At 44.3% G+C, this 21,803-nt stretch overlaps 1 protein-coding gene across 1 annotated transcript in view; it reads right to left on the bottom strand.

Annotated features, from left to right (window-relative positions):
- Positions 1 to 2,114: 2,114 nt before the first annotated feature.
- The window catches only part of FRMPD4 (FERM and PDZ domain containing 4), a 551,128-nt gene continuing 531,439 nt past the window's right edge, over positions 2,115 to 21,803 (bottom strand). Inside the window, exons 11-17 of the mRNA XM_031028288.2 lie at positions 20,964 to 21,090; positions 18,632 to 18,721; positions 17,952 to 18,134; positions 15,882 to 16,020; positions 10,093 to 11,157; positions 8,430 to 9,701; positions 2,115 to 6,305 (exon numbers count right to left, since the gene is read on the bottom strand). Coding sequence (XP_030884148.1) covers positions 4,981 to 6,305; positions 8,430 to 9,701; positions 10,093 to 11,157; positions 15,882 to 16,020; positions 17,952 to 18,134; positions 18,632 to 18,721; positions 20,964 to 21,090 — 4,201 coding nt within the window. The 3' untranslated portion in view covers positions 2,115 to 4,980. The remainder of the gene's footprint in view (positions 6,306 to 8,429; positions 9,702 to 10,092; positions 11,158 to 15,881; positions 16,021 to 17,951; positions 18,135 to 18,631; positions 18,722 to 20,963; positions 21,091 to 21,803) is intronic.

Genomic DNA, 21,803 nt, shown 5'->3' on the forward strand with positions numbered 1-21,803 from the left:
AGGTACTAATCAAAGTGAAAATGGAAATATTACTTAGTTGGAGGTTATTAAGAAGGCTCAGCTTCCCAAATCCCACATACCTCCACTGCCAAAGCTAATTCTGCCTAAAGTTGTGAATGACAATGCCGCAACCAGAATTTTGGTCCAGACTGGAGAGTAGAAGATGAGAATTAACAGGTAGAACAACAACAACAACAACAAACCCAAACAAACTCACAAACAACTCAATGCTTTGAGGTTAATGTGTAACAGAAAATTGAGATGCGATTATAAATACAGAGGCAAGATTGGAGAAAGTTCAGCTGAAGGCAGGAGGTTAATTTCAAGTTGAATGGTGAAATAAGCTATGTGGGATAAGTGGCTATCTACTTATTTCAGTGATCCAGGCTTTAATTCATTCCATTATTTTGTGCAGCAGAAACATTTGATAAAGACATGGATTTCCTATGTATAAGCTTCGAAATTAAAAAGTGAGTGGGATAGGCCAGAGAATAGGGAGATAATTAAAAAGTATCCAGCTTAGTGATGTTCAAGTTCTTATGAATAAAAATTCAGTTCAAAAGGTTAGATTCTGACTGATCTTTCAAAGCAGAGAAGCCATCTCTGCAATGTTAACTCTAAAGGAAGATTTGGAACGTTATATAGAGAACGTTTTATCATAGTTTTTGGACTGCCACAGGGGAAACTAGCACTGGAATCCATAAAACCAAACTGAAAACTAGTCTTACCGCCCCTCCAACACAGAGCTCCTCAAACACCTCCCACCTCTGAGCACCCCTCCACCCCCCTAAATGCGGAGACAAAATCAGGTTAGCGAGAAACAATGTAATATATGTATTTTGATCCTTATGAAGATTTCTAAATGTTTGGAAAAGATAAGGAATCACCTGAACAGAGCCAATTTGCTCATTTCCCAATTTAAAAATCAGTTAACACAATTATGACTGGTAAACCAGTCAGAGAGTGGACTTCTCCCATTGCCAAACCAAGAGTAATCCAGGAGAAATAAATCCGAGTGACATCCTGAGTAGCTCAGAAGTATCATGCAGAGAATAACTGGCATTTGGAAATACATGAAAAAGGAACATAAATGAAGACTGTCTTTATAAGACCAATCATCATGGAAGATGAAATTCATAGCAAAGGGAATCGATCCATTGCAACTGTCAGCAACTGGTCATTCCAGTATTTGTTAGTCTTTCTTTTCTGGAAAGTAATTTATTTTGCGATTAGACTGATTCCAGTTGCGCCTAGGGGGTCTGTGTTAATTTCAGTGTCTGAAGCAACTGCACTACTTGTTGGATTTTACTAGAAGCCTAATGCTGTGGTGGTTGTTCACCTGAGTACTGTCTTTCCACGTCCATCATACCCCTTCTGGCCAGTCCACGTACATAAAATATGCTGGAATGAGGACTCAGCTAGAAGGGCAATTGCAGTCAGACCAACTCAGAGTCAAATGTTAAACTCAAACCCAGACAATAATACTAACATCAATATATATAGGTATGAAGTTGAAAGAAGATGCCCTATGTTATTGACAAGGACTCTCTTTGGGGGTTGGGTCTATAGGAATTTTCACTTTCTTCGTTACTTACTTCTCTAATATTTACTTGATAACATTAGGAAATTATTGATTTTTGAAAGTGTGAAAATGGCATTGTGGTTATGTTTAAAAGTTATCTGTAAGAAGTTCTTACTAAATGAATTGGTGTGTGAGAAGTACATACCGATTCATTATATGATTGTGTCTACTTTTGTGTACGTTTCAAAGTTTTAGAATAAAAGATTAATAGTGATACACATGGAAAACCAGGCTGGGGACTAAATAGAAAGGACCGCGAGTACAGGGGCGCCTGTGTGGCGTAGTCAGTCCCGCGGCCGACTCTTGGTTTCGGCTCAGGTCGTGATCTCGGGGTCCTGGGATGGAGCCCCACCGACGGGCTCTGTGCTCAGTGGGGAGTCTGCTTTTCTCTCTCTCTGCCCCTCCCCCCGCCCCCGCGTGCTCTCCCCCTCTCTCTAAAATAAACAGATCTTTAAAAAAAAAAGGATCTCGGGTTACAAGGAAGTTTTATTCTCTAGTTCAGTGGTCTCCCAACTTGTGTGAATGCAACCCTACCTGCGACAAGATTTTTGCATACATGCACCAGGCATATGCTTATTAATTGATTTATTTATTTAAAATGATGTACATATACCACCACACTATTAAGCCATTATAAAACATACACAAACATAAAAAAGGCTAGATAAAAATAAACACAAGGATCATTCTAACATGTTCTTCCTACACTCTAGTGGACCTGGACCCCACTCAGGAGCCCCATGTGTAGTGAATTGGTGTGGGGGGGGGGGGGCTTGAGGTTTTCGAAGTACTGAAGAGTTTGTTTGTAAGAGAAATGTACCGGAGCACCCATAGGTAATGGGAGATGATCTGGAAAGACCCAGAGCTGCTTCACTGAGGCCTCTCAAAGAACTGGAAGGGACTAAAAGCTGTTCTAACCGCATAGGATTTGAACAAGGATCACCACTTCCTTGTACGCTCCTTTTACACACATGCAACGCACATAATGCATCCTGCACATACAGGCAGGAGACAATATGCATATAAAGCAAACATCTCCCACACGTTATCTTGGGCAATATATTTGACGTAATGACTATGATGAAATTATCTTAACATTAAAGTGTTTACTCTGCCGGGTAATGCAGTAAAACCTTCACACACGTGATTGTACTTAAAAGTCATGACAATCCTATGGAAAGAGATTTTCGTTTTACTATAAGGAAATCGAGGTTTAGAAAACATTAACTTTCCCAAGATGAAAGGGGTAGAAAATGGCAGAGTCCAGATGTAAATCAAGAAGTTTCTGACCCCAGGCCCCATGTCCTTAACGATTAAACCATATTGCCTCCGTAGGGAATTAACAACAGTGTCCAAACCATAAGATTGTTCTGATGGTTAAATATATGTGATATGCTTAGCACATTGTCTGACATAGAACACACATCCTATTAATGTTAGCATTTTAGTGCACAGAATATTTACCAAAAATTTCCACAGTAAACACCATTAATATTTATCAATATCAAACACCAATATTTATAATTATAAGAAAATAATGTTGTATTATTTAAACATTATTTATAATAACACACAGCTAAACTCCTTTTGTTTGCTACCATCTAGAAATATGTGTGACTTTTGTGATGGAATCTCTAAGGAACGACTGATGAGAAGAGATAGCAACTACAGACTCTTACACCTCCTGCCCAGTAGGCTACAAGAATGAAGTATTTGCACCTGGCATACTCCCGTCATCTTTTAAGGAGCCATCTACATAAACAGGAGTAGGCGGAGCTTAAGCACTAAATGACCCATGAAGTACATATGTACATGTCTATTTTATTTGACAATTGCGGCTTGCATCCTTTTGCTTTGACCCAAAGATACATTTGTAGACAGAGGACAGTTCTGAAGACTTCTTTATGTTCCATCAGTTTCACCGGAAGTGGTCAAATTTACCACTTGTTTGTTTTCCACCCAGCTTTCCTATTTCTATCTACCAATCCAAATGAGAACTTCTACTGAATACTTTATTTTTTTATTTTTTTAAAGATTTTTTATTTATTTATCTGAGAGAGAGAATGGGAGACAGAGAGCATGAGAGGGGGAGGATCAGAGGGAGAAGCAGACGCCCCGCTGAGCAGGGAGTCCGATGCGGGACTTGATCCCGGGACTCCAGGATCATGACCTGAGCCGAAGGCAGTTGCTTAACCAACTGAGCCACCCAGGCGCCCTCTACTGAATACTTTATCATGGCTTCTATATTAGAGGAGCCATCTCTCCCTGATTTTCTGGAGCATTCCGGATTTGAAACTGTCCCAATGTTAGGCTGGGATTCCGAATTTGGTTGGAAGCATTGGCCCTGTAGAGGTGATGCACAAAGCTCTATGCGGAGAGCCGTGCCTCACAGGCTGGTGTCCCGTCCGCTTTATAGGACTGGATCTGCACTGACTCCGATGATCCTTGATTGTGGCTTTTTGTAATTTTGCAAATACTTCACTAAATGTTCTGTCACTCTTAATGGGATTCTAAGTTTCGCGGTTGAGTTGGGGTGGGGAGGAAGATGACGTCTTTGGTTTATATATTTTGACATTAAATCAAAGGAGAGCTCTCTTTTTTTTAATTTTGATGTTATTCATTCCTTTCATTTTATGTAATTAGATAATCTCTAACTCTAGGTATTGCCTAGGAACCTGCCCATCGTTACCTCTCTTCTTCTATTTGGGAAGTATTTTAATTATAGAAACATCATGAAGAGCATTTCTAGTGACACGATAGAATCCACCGCACCCCAATTTCTAGTCCAAATGGCATAAGCCAAAAATTAAATTTGATGTAGGATTCCTGGAAGAAAGCATCAGATAACCAAACACTATGAGCAAAAAATTGATTTATTATATATATTCTCTATTAATTCATAATAGCTTCTTGGATCTTAAATGTCTTCTTTGCTATTTCCAATGCTTAAAAATTGTAATTTTAAAACATAAGTACTGTTTTATATACATTGTGATTTCTTTCTCTCTCTCTTTCTCTTTTAACTTCTAAGCATGAATGATATGGTCTCCAAGTATCCGCTTGGGAGGGAAAGGGGATAGGATTCATTGTTTTGCTCTAACACGGTAGAATTTAAAACTTCACATCATATACCTGGAGTTTCAATTATATGAAAAATAGCCAAATGTCATCACTTTCTTGGATATTTCTTTTTCATGTATATATATGTATAATATAAACAGAATACGTCTGATTAGTACATTTCAACATTTTATCAGTGTGACTTTTATCTCCTATTTTATATAAAATAACAAAATATACAGAGAGAAGAAAGGAGACATCTGTTCATCGTACACATAAAGTAAATAAACGTTCATGTATGGCTTTGCAAAGGTAGGTTATGATGTGACTTTCATACTTTATTTATTTAAAAGCATCTTGAGAGAACGCATTAGTGTGCTTACGAGGGCGGCCATGGTGGTTGAATGTCGCGCCGAGAGTCCAACATTAGGATCCCCACTGGTCTTTCCAGTGGCTGCCTCTGCAGCTTTCAGGAGACAAATATAGTTTATGACCACTTCATTGATCTTTGCTACGATTTCCTGCCGCTGTGTTTCTGAGTTCACGACCTTCACTAATCGCATGCAAGCTTCCGTTAGGCAACAGAGCACTTGAAAGCTGGAAGTCATAGCTAGGAGCATCTCCTCTGGGCTTTTCTCGGCCATCGCCAGTTTCCTACAGGCACTTCCCAACTGTCTGGACTCGATGGACAACAGCTGCTTGTACTGAGAAAGCGTAAGGTCATATGCTTCAGGGCGTGACTCCTCTCTCTTCCCCTTTGTTGCCCTGACAAGGCAGAGCAACTCATTGGCATCGTTTTGGGCTGCAAGGAACCCATCAGGCATTGCATACGTGCTCTCTTTTAGGGCATTGATTCTTGCAATCCGGGCATCAAAGGCCAGGTTGCTAAAGTCCGCATCCTCTGGGCCAGTCAGGTCGTCTGCCCAGACCTTCAGCACTGACCCTCTGGTCAGCTCCCCTCCTTGCTTCCGAATCCCAACAGCCAGAGGTGGGCTGATTGGTTCTGGCATGGCTTGAGTCATCTGTGGTCGAAAGAGGCAAGAGACCTGGCGTGTGGCCTCTCCCTCCTCTTCATCCTCATCGCCGTCTTCATCCTGCCCTCGGTTCAGGAAGCAGTAGCTGAAAGGTCCCCGGCATCTCCAATTGCTGCCTTCCAGCTTGCGCAAGGGTAATGTCCTATACAGCTTTGAGTCTTTGTGAGCCACCGGGGACCTTTTGTGAACTTTCCCCTCGGAGCTAAAGAACATCGAGCTTTGGGAAAAACTTTTGGTGAGCTTCTTCCCCAGGGGGAGTTCTGCTCGCCTTTCCGAGCTGGCCTCCTGTGCTTCCGTGACACCTGGACACTTTAAGCTGACCGCACCCTTGGTTCTCTCTTGGAAGGTCTCCAAACCTACAGATCCCAAGAGGATACTGCTGCTACGCCTCAGAGCCCTCTGGCTGGGGGGTGTTCCGAGGCTCCCCCCTCTCAGATCCAGTGGCCGCCAGTTCACAGCCTCTCCGTATGCCAGATTTGCTTGGGAGAAATCATTAGGGTCTTGATTTGGAATTGGCACCTTTGATTCCGAGTGAATGTTTGATGGTAGCAGGATGGGATCAGCTTCAGGATGTTGAGACCAAGCTGAAGGCATGCCTCCTCGTCTCTCCTTCCCAGGCTCTGTCAAAGCTACACTAGGGGTAGCAGAGAAACAGAGAGAATCATTAAGCATCTCATGGGTGGTCATTTTCACTGAATCTCTACGTGCTGTTTGTCACTGCCCGAGGATGCACTCTAGAAGGGCAGCCATTTGCCAGGGTCACCCGCCTTGTCAAAGACTGCCTCCTGAGATCTCATCAGATTTCCATTTCAACACATTTCAAGAAATTCAGGGAATCTGTTATTTCTGAAACTACGGATTTCTTTGGAATTGGCTAGCAATCACAGTCGTTTTCAGAGACCATGGCGTTTCATGACTTGCCTTGCCCCCAGTATTTATCTATCAGCGTTTAGACATGTAATTAGAAAACATACCTCCTAGATCTCGACTATGCAAACATATTTATGACATTGAAGTTTCATTTCAAGGGAGTTAGGTTAATTTTGGCATCAGTTATCTTTTTTTTTTTTTTAATGGTCTAATTTAATGAATGCAAAGTAAACAAGGTCAACTTTTTAAGAGGACCCCACGAGGTCTGCCTGGTACTGGGTTTGAAGCAGAGACCCTGGGCGAGTTGCCCAGCTTTTCTCAAAAAAGTTGTCATGTGAGGGGCCCCTGGGTGGCTCAGTCATTAAGCATCTGCCTTCGGGTCAGGTCATGATCCCCAGGTCCTGGGATTGAGCCCCGCATCAGGCTCACTGCTAGGCGGGAAGCCTGCTTCTCCCTCTCACACTCTCCCTGCTTGTGTTCCCTCTCTCGCTGTGTCTCTCTCTCTCTGTCAAATAAATAAATAAATAAAAATCTTAAAAAAAAAAGTTGTCATGTGAATTTAAATTAAAAAAAAATTTTAAAAAAGCTGTTATGTGAAGAAAATATTTCTGCCTCGCAGAATTTTTGTGAGAAGAGGGAAGTTAGGGGAAAGCTCTTTGTAAACCACGAAAGAGTAAACAGCATGCTTTAATTAGATGTCAAGATGCTAGCGGAGTGACAAGTTAAGGAACATTCATAGACCAGTTCCCAAGGCAGGGGATGCCAGTGGTGGGTTTTGTGAAAGGAGATCATCTTAAAAGGGCTGCAAATGAACCAAGGTAAGCTCTCCCTACCATCTACTGACCTGGTATGGAAGCAACACTGTTGATATACTTTGATATTTGAGAGTATGAAAGAACATCTGGTTTTTGCCACGTGACGGCTGGCCGAGTGGATCGGTGAGAGGAATGTGTGCCCACTGGGTGGCAGAATGGTGAAGATGGGCGCAGAAGGTGGCTGTGTTCTTGTTTCTACCTGTGCTTATATTTTATTCTTTTGGGGAAAATAGAATTTTTTTTTTAATTTATTCATTTGAGACAGAGAGATACAGAGAGAGAGAGAGAGAGAGAGTAGGAGCAGTGGGGAGAGGCAGAGGGAGAGGGAGAAGCAGACTCCCCGCCGAGCAGGGAGCCCGATGCGGGGCTCGATCCCAGGACCTGGAGATCATGACCTGAGCCGAAGGCAGACGCTTAACGACTGAGCCACCCAGGCGCCCCATTCTTTTGGGGAAAATAAAGCAGCTCGTCGTGCGTACCCCCAGAGCCTTCCTGACACCGAGGTGTGCCAGATACTGCAGAACACGTCTCTAAGAGAGTCTTACAGAGTAGGGAGGGATGTTAAGTATTGCTGAAGGGCAAATGGTCTTCCCCAACCCCTTGGATCTCCCCGCTACCCTGCTCTATTCTTCCTTGCCCCTCAATAACGACATGGCAAAAAGAGAAATTCGAGATCTTGAGAGGGACATCAAACTCTTGGGACTCTACGTCATACTGTCTTGTAACCAAAAGTCCTGCTGAACACTGCTAAAAATCTACATTTAGACTTTAGAAAAAAAATGTATTGCTCCACCACATTTTGGAAGCTAGCACACAGCAAGATTCTCAAGAGTGGACGCCATTTCCACATTGTTCCTGATCTAGGAACTTCAGTGTTCACTAAACACAGGGAAGGGGGGGCGGCGGAATCAATGACTGGTAGTTAACCTGGCCACAGTTCTGCAGCCTTTAAACAAAATTCTAACTTTTAGTTTTCTTCCAGACTTTATATATTTTTAGGTTTGTTGTAAATCTGGCTTACATGCTTCTGGGGTGTAATGCAAAGCGCTAAATCCATCATTGCTGTACCTGTGGTTTCCTTAATCTTGGGGAGTCGATGACATCCATCTCTCAAAGTGCCAAACAGGGGTTCCGCATTAATAGCTGTGTGCAGGGCGGGCACTGTCATCCGCGGACACATCCCTTCCGTCTGGGGGTGTAATTCCTTAAAGGTGGCTCCGTGGGCGGGCAGCCCAGCGGCTCTCTCCTCAGAAGGAACGTAACTCATGCCTTTCCCCGAAGTCTCGGGCATCAGGTGCTTCCCCATAGCGGGGCAGAGTGGGGACTCCACAGGTGCGGCACAGGTACCACAGCCCGCCTCCACTGACGAGCCTTGAGAGCTCTGTAGAGAAAAATGGCACTCGCCTTGTAACGATGACATCCGCTTGGCCAAGTGGTAGTCACAGAGGCGGGCCACGCTCTCTTCCGCCTCGGGAAGCTTGGAAGGACGGTCACAGGTGGACGGGTCAGTATCCTCGGGGTTATCTAAGTCTTTGGCTGAAGATACACAGGTCACGTCAGTTAAGAAGTGGTCCCGTTGGCCAAGTGCTGAAACCTCACTGGCTTCTCCATCAGGAGCCCCTTCATCCTTCTCTTCCGCCTCCCTTGTCCCCAGAGCAGAAGCTCTCGGAAACGTTATCCCCGTTGCCGCTTCCAATCCACTTTGCTCGGCCACCGCCCCCTCAGCGGCCATGTACCATCTTTGGCTGTCCTTGCGAAAGGCAGTTCTTTCCAGGTTAAAAGTGCTTAGGTGTTGACTGTCCCTTGAAGACACAGTACCAAATTTACCTTTGGCTTCCTCCTCTGCCTCGGCCGTTTTGGTCCCCTGCTGCTTCTTCCCTGGCATGTTTGCACTAGGGGCTGCCTTCCCCTCCCCATCGGCCAGCTTGCTTTTCCTTTTGCTGGTGCAGGAATACACCACGGACCCCATGTGCAGTTTGCTAAAATAGTCGGTGACCGACTTGGTCTCCATGGTTTCAGGCTCCATCTCCATGGGGTCTGGGTGAAGGATCTGCTTGGAAGGCACAACTTTGGGTGGGAGGTCAGTCACTGGGCGGGTGGCCAGGGCGTGGGAGGACTTGGGAGGCAAGCCCCCGGCAGGGGTTTTGGAGGTGGGGAACTCGGTCTGCTCCTCTGCAAGGGGGTGGTAGCCTTCGTGAGTGGCCAAGAACATGCGGGAGAGGCTTTCTGACTGCTTCTGTGCTGTGGCCAGTTCAGAGCTCTCAGTCATTTCAGAAGAGTTAGTCTCATTGCCCGAGTCTGACGAAGACTCGGGACTATAAGCCCGCAAGATGGCTACACCTGCATGTCGTAAAAGACAAGAGCCGATTAATGGATGCATCAGAGGCATTAGGAGACACGTAAGAAAATGGGACTCGTTATTATAAAACAGCAACAACAACAAAAGACAAACAAAAAACCAAGGTTTTCCCTTAGCGGTAAGGACTCTGAGTTTATTGCACAATTGTTCCAGAAATGGGGAAAAATACGTGCCACATATTTAAAAAAACAAAAACCAAAAAAACGAAGGAAACCACGTACACAAAAAACCCACGATGGTAGTTTCAACACACTTATGAAACGGGACATGCGTGAAATGGAGAACAGCACATAACAGGACTTCAGGGTTAAATGGCTTGAGAGGATGCAATGCATGGTTATCAGTGAATAAATGTAACAATCGTGAAAGAACCTGAATTGTCACTGGTCTGCTGTTCTTCTGACACGGACAGAGCTTCTAGAGCTTCCAGCGTGGAAACCACGGTGTTATCCAGGCCCTTCTCACACTTGCCCTCAGCGCTGGTGGGCACAGCGTCAATGAGGGACACGGGGATCTCGTCACTTTGCAGACTTCTGCCTGGCTCCTTGTCCTCGAGGAAGGAGGCTGCCTGGCTCTGGGAGTCCTCCTCATCTGAACTATCTCGAAAGCCAGGTGGGGGTGCGGCGATGGCCATGTTCAAGGAACGCAACAGGAAGTCATCCTCATTGTCATCCCCTTCTGGAGGGGGCAGGGACGTGAGGTCAATGATGTCATCGCTTGACCCAGACAGGTTGAGGATGGCTGGCTGGTTCATCTCTCCCACCACGAGGTCCTCCTCACAGCTCACCTCATCCTCGTCCTCTGCATCGTCGGTGTTTTCTGCGTAACAGATGTCGTGCAGGAGGGGCTCCTCTATCCCCTCGGCAGCCTCGAAGTTTTTGACATCACCTATGTTTGCGTAAACAGAATTTGCCACAAACTGGATGCTCTCAGCATCAGGAGCGAGATCCAGGCCCTTCATGTCATTGGCACTGCCGATGTAGAGATTCCTCTGCTTCTCCAGCAGTTCTGGGCTCTCCTCCAATAGTCTATCGTAGCCGAGAGTCGGGGGATTCATGCCATCATCCAAGGCGAGATCTCCGAAAATAAAGGACACTTTAGCTCCTCTCGGAGACTCCTGGGCTTTCTTTAGTGTTTCTGGTCCTGAGAGGGTCAACAGGGACCGCTGAGCTAGAGTCCTGTAGTCGGCCTCACATGGAGCATCCCCCGGCTGGGTCAGCGGCTGGTTGAGTTCGTCTGGATTATAGGTGTTGTCTATATACAGGTGCCGGTGGTCTTTGGGACACAAGGTGCCATCCGAAATATCGACCGTCTTCTGTTTTGAATCTATATATGTTATTTGGGCTTCTTGCTCCCCTTCGCCAATAAAGGTCGTCATCTGGGGTATACAGTTCCAATCGGGGCCAAGGAGGTTATGCTTTCCTTTATTTTCAGTTCCTAAGGAGAAAGAATCATGCAAAGACAACATTACTGTGAGGCCTGGTTTCTTAATTTCATGGCTTGTAGCATCATCACTTTTGTAAATATGGTCATGCAGCTTTCCGGATACGGTACCAGTCGATTGAGGCTTCCGGTGTCAGGATTTCCTGGTTAGGAGAACTGACCTTAACAAAATCAGTCCTGCACAAAATATAATTGCTATTTGATAAAAAAAGAATACCATCCGAGAATAGGGAACTACAGCTTAACTCCCTCTGACCCTTGGTTCTATTATTAGAAGACCTCATTTCTGTCTATGAATGGGAATATACAAAATGCCTTTCAAATTCCTTAAAGGCCACAGTCCAATCAGTTGTCATTCCAGAAAATAGATTCCCCTTTTCTCGGTAAAGCGAGATCTGACATCCCCCACTTTGTGGACGAAGATGTTGGACTTTTTCCTCATTGAGTTAAGAGAAAGTCAAGGAACCTCATACTTCCACCACATATTTTAGGAAATATTGTAATGATAATGTAATAATGTCACAATAAAAATAATCTTATACATACATAAAAATATGATAATATTGTAACGATAGCACAAAAACCTCTATTTCAGCCTTTGTATATCCTAGTGGGTGTTAAGATATTCACGCATAAAAGTTATGCATATGCACACGTGTATGATTGCATAACGTGGAGCACATCACAGGTAATGTGCTTCTCTCTACTATTTCTTCTCTTTTTTTAAAGATTTTTTTTTTAAAGATTTTATTTATTTGTTTGACAGAGAGAGACACAGCGAGAGAGGGAACACAAGCAGGGCGAGTGGGAGAGGGAGAAGCAAGCTTCCCACCGAGCAGGGAGCCCGATGCGGGGCTCGATCCCAGGACCCTGGGATCATGACCTGAGCTGAAGGCAGATGCTTAACGACTGAGCCACCCAGGTGTCCCTATTTCTTCTCTTTTCTTTCTTCCCCTCTCTGCTATTTCTAAGCATAGTTAACAGTTTGGCTAATTTCAATTTTTATTGGTATCAGGAGAACTCCTGAAGATTTGTTTGATGTTCCTCATGAATTAAAATTGCAAAACCCTAATTTAAAAATCATTGGTTTGGTTGTTCCTCAAGGGTCTTCCAGTAGGGAATTTTGATGTGGAAATTTTGCTCTGACATTTAACAAGACAAGGCAGTGTGTCATTCTGTCAATACTGCTTTGTAGATTCCAGAGGAAATGTCGGGGCCACATATTCTCCCATTAGTGCCCTCAGATTGCCCCCTGGCCTAGGCATGGATAATACTGACATCAGATGTACAAGACATACGGGAAAAAAATCAGTTCTACCCAAGATGTTTTTGCTTCCCGCAAGTTATACACATTAAACTCAATGCTGAATGTTGTTCCAAGTCCTTTAGCTAAATGCATATATTTTCACATGAATGGCAAGTAAAGATACAACTTTGAAGACACTGAGCTACATAAGAACCATATGTACATGTTACCTTATGATAAACAGACCTGTGGGGGTTCACATTGTTTTATGAACAATTTCGATTACGACTGGCTGTGTGTGGGGCTGTGTGTGTAACGCATGCTCGCATATGTCAGGAGATTGAATTGCTGGAAGACAGAGAGTAGTTTAGCAAAGCTATGACAGAGCTCTGGGTTTAAACTAGTGGCTGGCAAATTGTTCCTGTAAAGGGAGGGCTAGATGGTAGACATTTTTAGGTTTCGTGGGCCAACTGCTCAGTCGAGCAACCACTCAACTCTGCTGTTCTAACACGGAAGTAGCCAGCATTGACACATAAAAATATGCACAGAGTGGGTTGAATGGTGGCCTCTTCAAAAGATAGGTCCACTCTGTGAATGTGACCTTATTTGAAAAAAGAGCCTTTGCAAGTATAATTCAGTTATGGATCTTGAGATGAGTTCATCCGGATTATCTGTGTGGGCCTTAAATCCAACAACACGTGTCCTCATAGGAGGAAAGCAGAGGGAAATTTAAGCCCCCCAGGAAAGCAGGGAAGGCTGTGTAAAGACGGAAGCAGAGATTGGAGGTATGCAGCCACAAGGAATGCTGGTGGCCCCTGGAAGTTGGAAGAGGCAAGAAAAGATTCTCCCCTTGAGCCTTTGGAGGAAGTATGGCCCTGCTGCTGCCTAGATTTTGGACCTGTAGCCACCAGAACTGTGAGAGAGTAAGTTGCTGTTACGTTAAACCCCAGGGTTTGCGATAACCTGTCATGGCAGCCCTAGGAAAACAAATACAATGTGCACGGCTGAGTACCAATAAGACTTTGTTTACAAGAACAAGATTTGATCCCTGAGCCATAGTTTGCCAACTTCTGGTTTAGGACAACATGAAAGCTGAACAGATCAGCAGGCTAAAACAGGCTGACTGATACTTCCTCAGAGCCTCCTAATGCTCAGAGATGCATAGATATGTGGGTTCAGGGATTCTGAAAGTAACTGAAGGTTCATTTTCAAGATAGGGAAGAAATGGGGGCTTGCTGTTCCTTATTAGAGATCCTGACTAAGGTCTCTGATCAATTTGAGATAGGAAGGAAACAGACACTCAATCTTGGCTTCCTTCCAGAAGGGTGTACTGACTTGGCTTTTGGAATGATTTTAGAGACACAGAAGGATGTGGGTTAGGAGCTGGGGTCTATACCATGGCCCAATCTTGTGGGAGGACAGTGTGGACCAGGGATGAATGGGTCCAAACAGACTTCACTCTCTACACTTCTTGGGTGGTGGGGGGAGTTTCTGAAGAGGAGAGAGAACTTGCAACCATGAGAGGGTGCTAAGCTCCTGGCCGCTGCTCAGCTCAGGTTAACTAGGTGCTCCTTGGAGCATGCCTGCTCTCTCCCTCAGCGCCCGCTGCTTACACGCACGTTCCTCACACGCCCCAGCAAGAGGGAGATACCTGGAACCCTCATTCTCAGTGTTACCAAAAGGCTGAAGTTCCATTCTTTCCCCATGGTGATAATAGTGTTCCCCCCTCGAAACCTGATCAAACATTACACTGTGAGTCACTATCAACTGGACAGAATGGAGGCCCTTATTACTGTGACTCTTTTTGAAATTGTAGGTTTCGTCTTCTTCCCGCACCTGTATAGTCTCAACAGTCTATGGGGAAAAAAGGTTTTATTTTCAAGACCAACTTCAAGGTTTGAAAATAAAAAGCCAAAAACCGGTTTTCCAACGCAAAAGGCTCACGTTACACTGCAGAACTGATCTTCAGAATTTCCCAGGCTGGGGCAAAATTGCTCGAAACCTCCTAGCTCGAAAATGTGTGATCCCACAAATGTTCACCACCAGAGCTGGCGCACCTTCGCCACGGCCTTCTTCTTCCTCCCCTCTTTATTTTGGATCATTTGCATGTCTCAGGGTCTTTCCTTACCTTATGTCTCTCTTCCTTTCTTTTCTCCGTTTCTGTCACCTTCCTTCTCAAGTTCTCCCGCTCCTGCTTCCCTGCCCCTTGTTGACAGAAGTCTCGGGCATCCTTTTAGGTGTTGTACACAAGTTCCTTCCAAACCCTTCCCTTGCCAGCTAGCTTCTCGATCCCGATTTTACAAACGAGAAGACCCAAACTTTGAGAAATTAAAACCAGACACTTCCAGGTGGGGCTGGATCCTCTCCACTTGTAATTCCAAGTTGCCTTCTGGCATGCCTCGTCCATCTCCCTCGTTTTCTCTCAGGCTTCCCTGCGTCCTGTGACCAACTGCTCCCCCCTACCCGGCCATCATCATAAACTGCGCGCGAGCCTATTGGGTTGTGTGTGTCTACAAGGGACAAGATATTTAGGGAATAATGATTTACGTTTTCTGCTAAGTCTGAAAGTGAGAGGATTTTTCCCTCCCCCCACCCCCTTTCAGAAACGGTGACAATGGAGTTTGTTCTTAAGATCTTCCCTTTCTTTTAAGAGAAACCCTGAGTACGGAACCCCCAATTATAATTTTTTCATGGGTCGGCAGCTCTGGCTTGAGGGCTAGTGTCTGTCCATCAGCCACATTTACTGAGTGTCTACTGTAGACGGAAGAAAATAATCAAACACTAAAGAAAACAAATTCTAAAGCAAATGAAAACCACACACTCTCAGAGAAGCTGTTAATACTGCAGCCCTCCTTGTCCTCACTTGTGAGCTGTCTTGTCCTGTCAAGTGGCTGAACTTGTTTGATGCCTTTGCCATCTCCATGCTCCCACTACAGAGCTAAGATGGCTGCTAGGGTTCCTTCTAGAGGCCCAAGTCCAAGTGCTGGGTGATCCCTAAGTCCTCCAGTGGGTCTCAGAGCTCCCAGAATCCTGGATGTAAGTCTGACATTGAAGGAGGTGCCCAGACATCTAGGCCTAGGGCCCCTTAAGGAGGGCAAAGCCCTAAGACGGGGGGTTCACAACTCCCACTGTGCATTCCATCATTAATTCTCCGCATCCTGACCTCTGGAAGAGCAAGGCAATAAAAACTCAGTCATAAAGACTGATGCTTACTACCTTCAGAATAGGAAAATCATTCCCTTTGAAACACGTTCCCCAGCATTTCCAAGTGACAAGTAAAATAGGATGGAAAAATCGACATTTTCATTAAAAAGAATTAGACCACATCAGAAGTATTTGAAGGCTCTTGTATAAAATTTGGACATTAGATTTTTGTTTGAGCACAATTTTAACTTTTCAAGAAACGTCCTATTGTTGTCAGGTGGGGTGGGGAAGGGGGGGTCAGTGCTTCATGAGTTTAGGAAGAGAATACCTGTTTCCTGGGTCCCTGTATTTTTCTTGTTGGCCATGTTAAATATTGACCTCCTGGAATCCACAAGTAGCCGGTAGTAGCCAGCAGTTAAGCAGGCCAGGTTCATGGCATCTGATGATTCCATCAGGAGTGTGATGGGCTACACAAAAGAGAATATTTTGGTTAAAGCCATCCCTCCTTAAGAAGCTCCCTCAGGTGACAACAGTTGCATTGCTGCTTATGAAATATAACAAAGAAAGTTACTGAGCAACCATTTCGTTGGAGAAACACCGAAGGTCGGAAGTAACACCGAGAGCCTTGCTGAAAAACATTTAGGTGACACCATCTTGAAAACGTGGACATTTTGAATCTTCCCAAGTAATATTGGAATGGGAGAAAAAAAGTAGACATTGGTTTTGTTCCCAAAGAGTTAACATTTTAAAAAAGTGAGAGTTAAGGAGGCAGTTACCAAATGTGAACCCGCGAGCTGAAAAATCACAGGAAGATTAAATTTGGGTTCATAGTGAAAATTAGTGTTGAAAAGAAGTAAAAACTCAAGTGGAAATTACGCCTAAGACTGAAGGAAAAGTGTCAAAAAGATCCAGGAAAAGGATGCTTGAAAAAGAAATTGTAAATTCACAGGAGAGCAAAACAGAGATGGGAGTTGAGAAAAGGCCTTGCTAAAACTTTCTGGAAACAATGAGGCTCTCATATATATGATTGGAGACGAGTCTTGGGCATATAGGGAAGTGGTTAGTTGAAGCAATTCTTCTCCTTGAATTAGGAAGGGTAGACTGGCTGGTGTGTTCTTGGTGAGAGAGAGGGAACTTGAGAGGAATAAGGGAGTGACATGAAAGCAGACACCCAGAGAGGCACAGAAATGTCGAGGTGACCAGCTCTTACTTTGACTCCCAGGTATAGGACCCTGGCCACGTTTGACGGCCCTGGCTAGTGGAATCTAACATCCCACCAAAAGCCCCCATACTACTTGATAACCTGCCTTTTCTTTCCATTTCTACTGAGGTCTTCCCTCAAGGCATCCCACAATTCTTTCCTATAAGCAGGAGACCACCAGTAGGGTCTTGCCACCTACTTCTGTTGGGTCAGATTATCCCGTTATCAGGTGTGTGATGACTGCATCCAATTCACTCTTCTCCCTACTCTTTCTACAAAGGGCCCATTGTTCTTAGCATCTTTGCTCATGGAGTGGGCCAGGAATCCCAAGTCTATTCTTGCACTTTCATTGCCATGAAGTCAACTGGAGCCCCTGGATTCAGCCATGAGGTGCCACCAGCCATGGCCACCATGTCTGAGCTCCATACTCTCCCTTCCATGGTCACTTCTTCCCGCTGCAGAGTACACAGAGTCTTTTCGATTTGCTGTGTAGACAGAACCCTCTCCTGTTCTCAGAGCACTCCTCCTGGTTGACACGGTTTCCTTTTCTCCATGGAAACATAGATGTGTTAACATGGCCAAAATCCAATGACTCATCTACTACTGGGACAAGAAGGTTGTGTGCAGGGGACCTGGATTATTTCCCGTCAACTTCTGTTTCGGGAGTCGAGTTCTGCCCTTTGAGGACTATGCCAGATTGTTGTTTTAAATGGAATGGCCATGACATTCATAGGGGCCCGCTGTTCAGTCAGTACTAATGGCTATAGCACAAAAAGACAGACTGAAATGCTCAGCTTTCCCCAAAGAATAAAGACATACGGGCCGAACGGGAGTTCTAAACAAAGTTGGGAAAAATCTCCCTGACTCTCTGCACAGGAATATTCTAGAAGGCTAGCAGGGAAAAACCTTCCCACTCTCTGTGATTCATGCACTCGGGAGCTACAACGGACCTTAGAAACGAACTCGTTGGCTTTCTCATGTATAGATAAAGAAGCTGAGCAACTTTTCCCCAGATTACATGGCTCTTTAGTGAGGACTGGAGCCCTCGGGCCGGAGTTGGGTGATTTTTCTCTGCACCTCCTCACATTTCTGATCCTCTGCCCACAGTACAATGTCGACTGCTTTGTAAATATTAGCGGTGTTATCACAAATGAGCTATTCAGATCAAGGCGCCGTGTCAACAGCTGAAAGATTTACCTTCACATCCAGCACGTGCAGCTCCACCCGCACCAAGCTGTCCTCCTCCGTAAACATCTCGATTCTGTTGACGTGGCTGAAGTCGGCTAAAAGAGCCACCAGATTGGTTTTGGTGTTTATGACGTGGCTTATGCCGTATCGGGGCCCAACCAGGAGGGTCACTTCCGAGCGCTTTTCCGCCTGCTGAGAGATGTGGACAAAGCCTAAAAATCCTAGACCTCTAAAGCACCATGCAGAGTTGAGCCTGAGATTTGTTCTTATAAGATTACATTTTCTTTAGCAAGTATTTCTCGATTACATTGTACTAAATCATCCAATTAGAAGAACCAGGCACTACGATTGCATCGAGGTGCTGATCAATTATGAATAATGTAGGAAATAAACGTTATCATAGCACATATATTCATAATCATGAGACACTTTTAGAAATAGGGACTTTTTTTTTTTTTCTTTTTTAGCATGAAAGCAACTTCTGGCCCAATGATTTAAAAGAAGGCCATTGTTAGAGTGCATCGATTCTCTCGGTTCTTCGTATTTCTTTTGCTAGGGCATTCTGCAGTGGCGCTATCTAGTTTAACATTTCTTCTGGTATTTCCAGACTGTGCTGCAGTCGCTTAGAAATGAAGTGACATTGTGCAGGCTTCTGTAGCTCCCAAGAGAAAGCAAGAAAAAGCAATTACCACTAATGTTGCCTTGAACACACGACCCCCATACAGTCGAAGGTCACTGAGGAACTTGAGATAGTGGACCTTGGCTTGCAGTGCAGAGAGCTGAGGAGAGAAAAGAGACCTCAGGTGTTAATTCCAGTGGGTGTGGTTCGGTTTCTGCTGGAGACCAGCTACACACCACTGGGAACCGGGGTGCTCTCACTGCCAACAGATGGGGCGTGACAAGGAGCAAAAGTAAATTGCTATATATTTGGTTTCGTGATAAAGGGCTGCATCAAGGCATCCAGATTAAAGCCTTTTATCTGGGGGGAAATGCATGGGGGTGGGTGGGTCATAAACGTGGATATGCTGGGCCAGGGCACTCAAATGAGAACAAGATGGTGAGATATTCCACTGAAATGTCTCCTCGTTGGAGACTCCAAGAGTCGAGTGGTGCTTTCCAATCGTGGATAGGGACCGCGTGGGTCGTGTACAGGAGACTCACCTGTGCACAGAGCTTGTGGGAGTCATTTTGAACACACGCCTGCTATCTACATACAGCCCGTGGAAGAGGCTCTCCTCACTCATCTCAAGTTTGGTAGAGTTTTTGCAAGTTTTCAGGGAAAGTGACCTTTCTGTGCTCCAATCATTGGGGAAATGTTTGAACTTGCCAGAAGTCCCTGTTTGATTAGTTCAACTCAAGCATCTTTTGAGTTTCGGGGAGGATATAAAAAATACAATTTTATCCAGATAAAAGTTATCTTTTAAAGACTTAAAAAGGGAGATTCCCACATCCTAAAAGGAGTACTTGGTTGTTAACTATACCTAAATGCATGACCCTTTATGGCATTGTTAGTTAGCGCTGTTCGGCCATCCTCCTCCTTTCGAAAACCCAGAGCACTTTGCAAATTGATTTGAAAGCAAACCACTCACTCTTGGCTAGAGAAACTGACCTTTATAGAAAAACAGAGATAGACAGATCCTAGAGCAGTTAACCGAATTGTTACAAAACCAGTGGGCCATGCTTGGAAAAAATCCTATGGAGCCAATTGAAAGAAACTAGCTTTGGGCCAATCAGAACTGAAATTTTTAAAAAAAGAAAACCTTTTTCTTTTTTTAAAGTTTACTTATTTGAGTAATTTTTACCCCCAACGCGGGGCTCGAAATCATGACCATGAGATCAAGAGGCACACACTCTACCCACTGAGCCAGCCCGGCACCCCTACAAAATCTGAGAGATCCTTGACGTCCTGCTAGATTTCTGTGAGCTGAATGCTTACAGAAATGAGGAAGTAAGGCAACAGTGGCTGGAGGGTGTCAAACCTGGTTTTACATTTTTAAAAAGCCATGGGGTGAGAAGGGAATAGCAATAAGTATGTTTTAGCCAGTAAAAATGACTTATAACCCAATACCAAGACCAAAGAATTACCCACATAAACAGTGATTTGTATTAGAGCTACCCAAGTTTCTATGGCCAATATCAACCATTAAGTGTTCTCGGGCTGTTACACTGCTTCCGACTTTATAGATCCTGTATTTTTAGGTTCCTCTTTCTGGTTCTTGAAACCCTTTGCTTTTTATTACCTATAAACATAACTCACCATTCTGACCCACAATCTATTTTAAAATGTCCTTTCTGTTTCTTCTGATAAAAGAAAAAATAAGGGAGACTTTAACACTAACGATGGTGAATGGTAGAAATAATTTTACCTTCCCTTCGAAAGTAAGATTTAATTCAGTGGTTGTGAACCAGGGGTGATTTTGTTCCCCAGGGCCCATTTGGCAATGCCTAAAAACATTTTTCTATGTCATGATTGAGGGCTTCTTGTAGGTAGAGACCAGGGATGCTGCTAAATATCACACAAGAAACAAGACGGCCTCCCTCCCTCTCCCTCCCCCAGCAAAGAATGATTCCAAATGTCAACAAACCAACTGTGGTTTAAATAATGCGGTATCTGGTCTGCGAGGACTCTTGCTGGCTGCTGTGCATTTAAGACAGTCTGAGTGGTAAGCAAGAGCATGATGGAAATGTACAATTGTCTTGCAATTCTGTTCTCTAATCACAAGGTCTCAGTGGCTATGCAAGGTTCTCTTGCACGCACACGGGAACACATACACTCTCCGTGTAATAAGTCCATAGCTTACAAGAAATAAATAAGTTTCCATAAGAACACTTACTTTTCATTAGCCTTAGAAACAGGTTAATAGTGGGGAAAAAGGGGGGAGGGGTTGGGGTTATACAGTTACTGCCTATGAAAATATGGTGCCAAGTATTTTATTCACGGGCTAATTTTAAACATTTTTAAAAATGCACGCAAGCCTTTCTCTTTAAAATCCATTTTCTATTAAGATGCAAATGTGATACCTTTTTACCCGGTGGTACCAAGTTTTGATTTGCTTTGACAAGGTGTGAAAGTGCTTTCTTTATGTTCTTCTCTTTCATGCTTTGCAGCACAGCAGAGGGAAGAAAAGTCTCTAATCCCCATTCTTTTCTGCAATAAAGAGCATATCTTTAATTTCATTCTTGTGATGATTAGTTATCTACGACAAAATGGCGCTCTGATGTATGTTGGAAGAAACGAACTCTGAGGAAGTCAGGAAATGGAGGTAGGTCCCCATTTAGGGAAGCAACTTCGAGTTTACACACAGAAAGCATACTATCTGAACAGTAATACATCTGTTTGCATTTTAAAGGAAACATATTCTTCCTTCTCCAGGGAGAATGCCTTTGGGACCAATGGAAATTGAAGAGTCAATTTATCCAATCCACCTCGGAGTCTCACTGAATTCATTCACATACCTGAGTATGTATTTCCAACACAATTTCTCCCAGTTCCTTTGTTTATCGCCATTGTTACTACTCCCTGTCAGCCCACACGGTCATTCTCTCTTCACTTAGAAGGGACTATGCAACTCCTTCAGGTCCCCAAACCATTCTTCCCTTCCTCCTCCCCAATGGTTGCTTCACTAGAAATACACACGTCTCTTCTCTGCCGGCCAGATGATGTCTGTCTGGGTCCTTCAAGCAACATTTCTTGCTGGTGTGTGTGTGTGTGTGTGTGTGTGTGTGTGGAGTCAGGGTGGGGTTCATGACCCTTAAGTATGTGTGGCACTGATGGGGAGGTGCAAACATCACCAATAGGTGTTCATATACAAGAAACACAGACAGATAGGACTGGGTTAATTAATACAGGTTTGTGAAGGG

The sequence above is a fragment of the Leptonychotes weddellii genome, chromosome X, assembly GCF_054177405.1.
Source record: "Leptonychotes weddellii isolate Sample4059 chromosome X, ASM5417740v2, whole genome shotgun sequence".
Taxonomy (NCBI): Eukaryota; Metazoa; Chordata; class Mammalia; order Carnivora; family Phocidae; genus Leptonychotes; species Leptonychotes weddellii.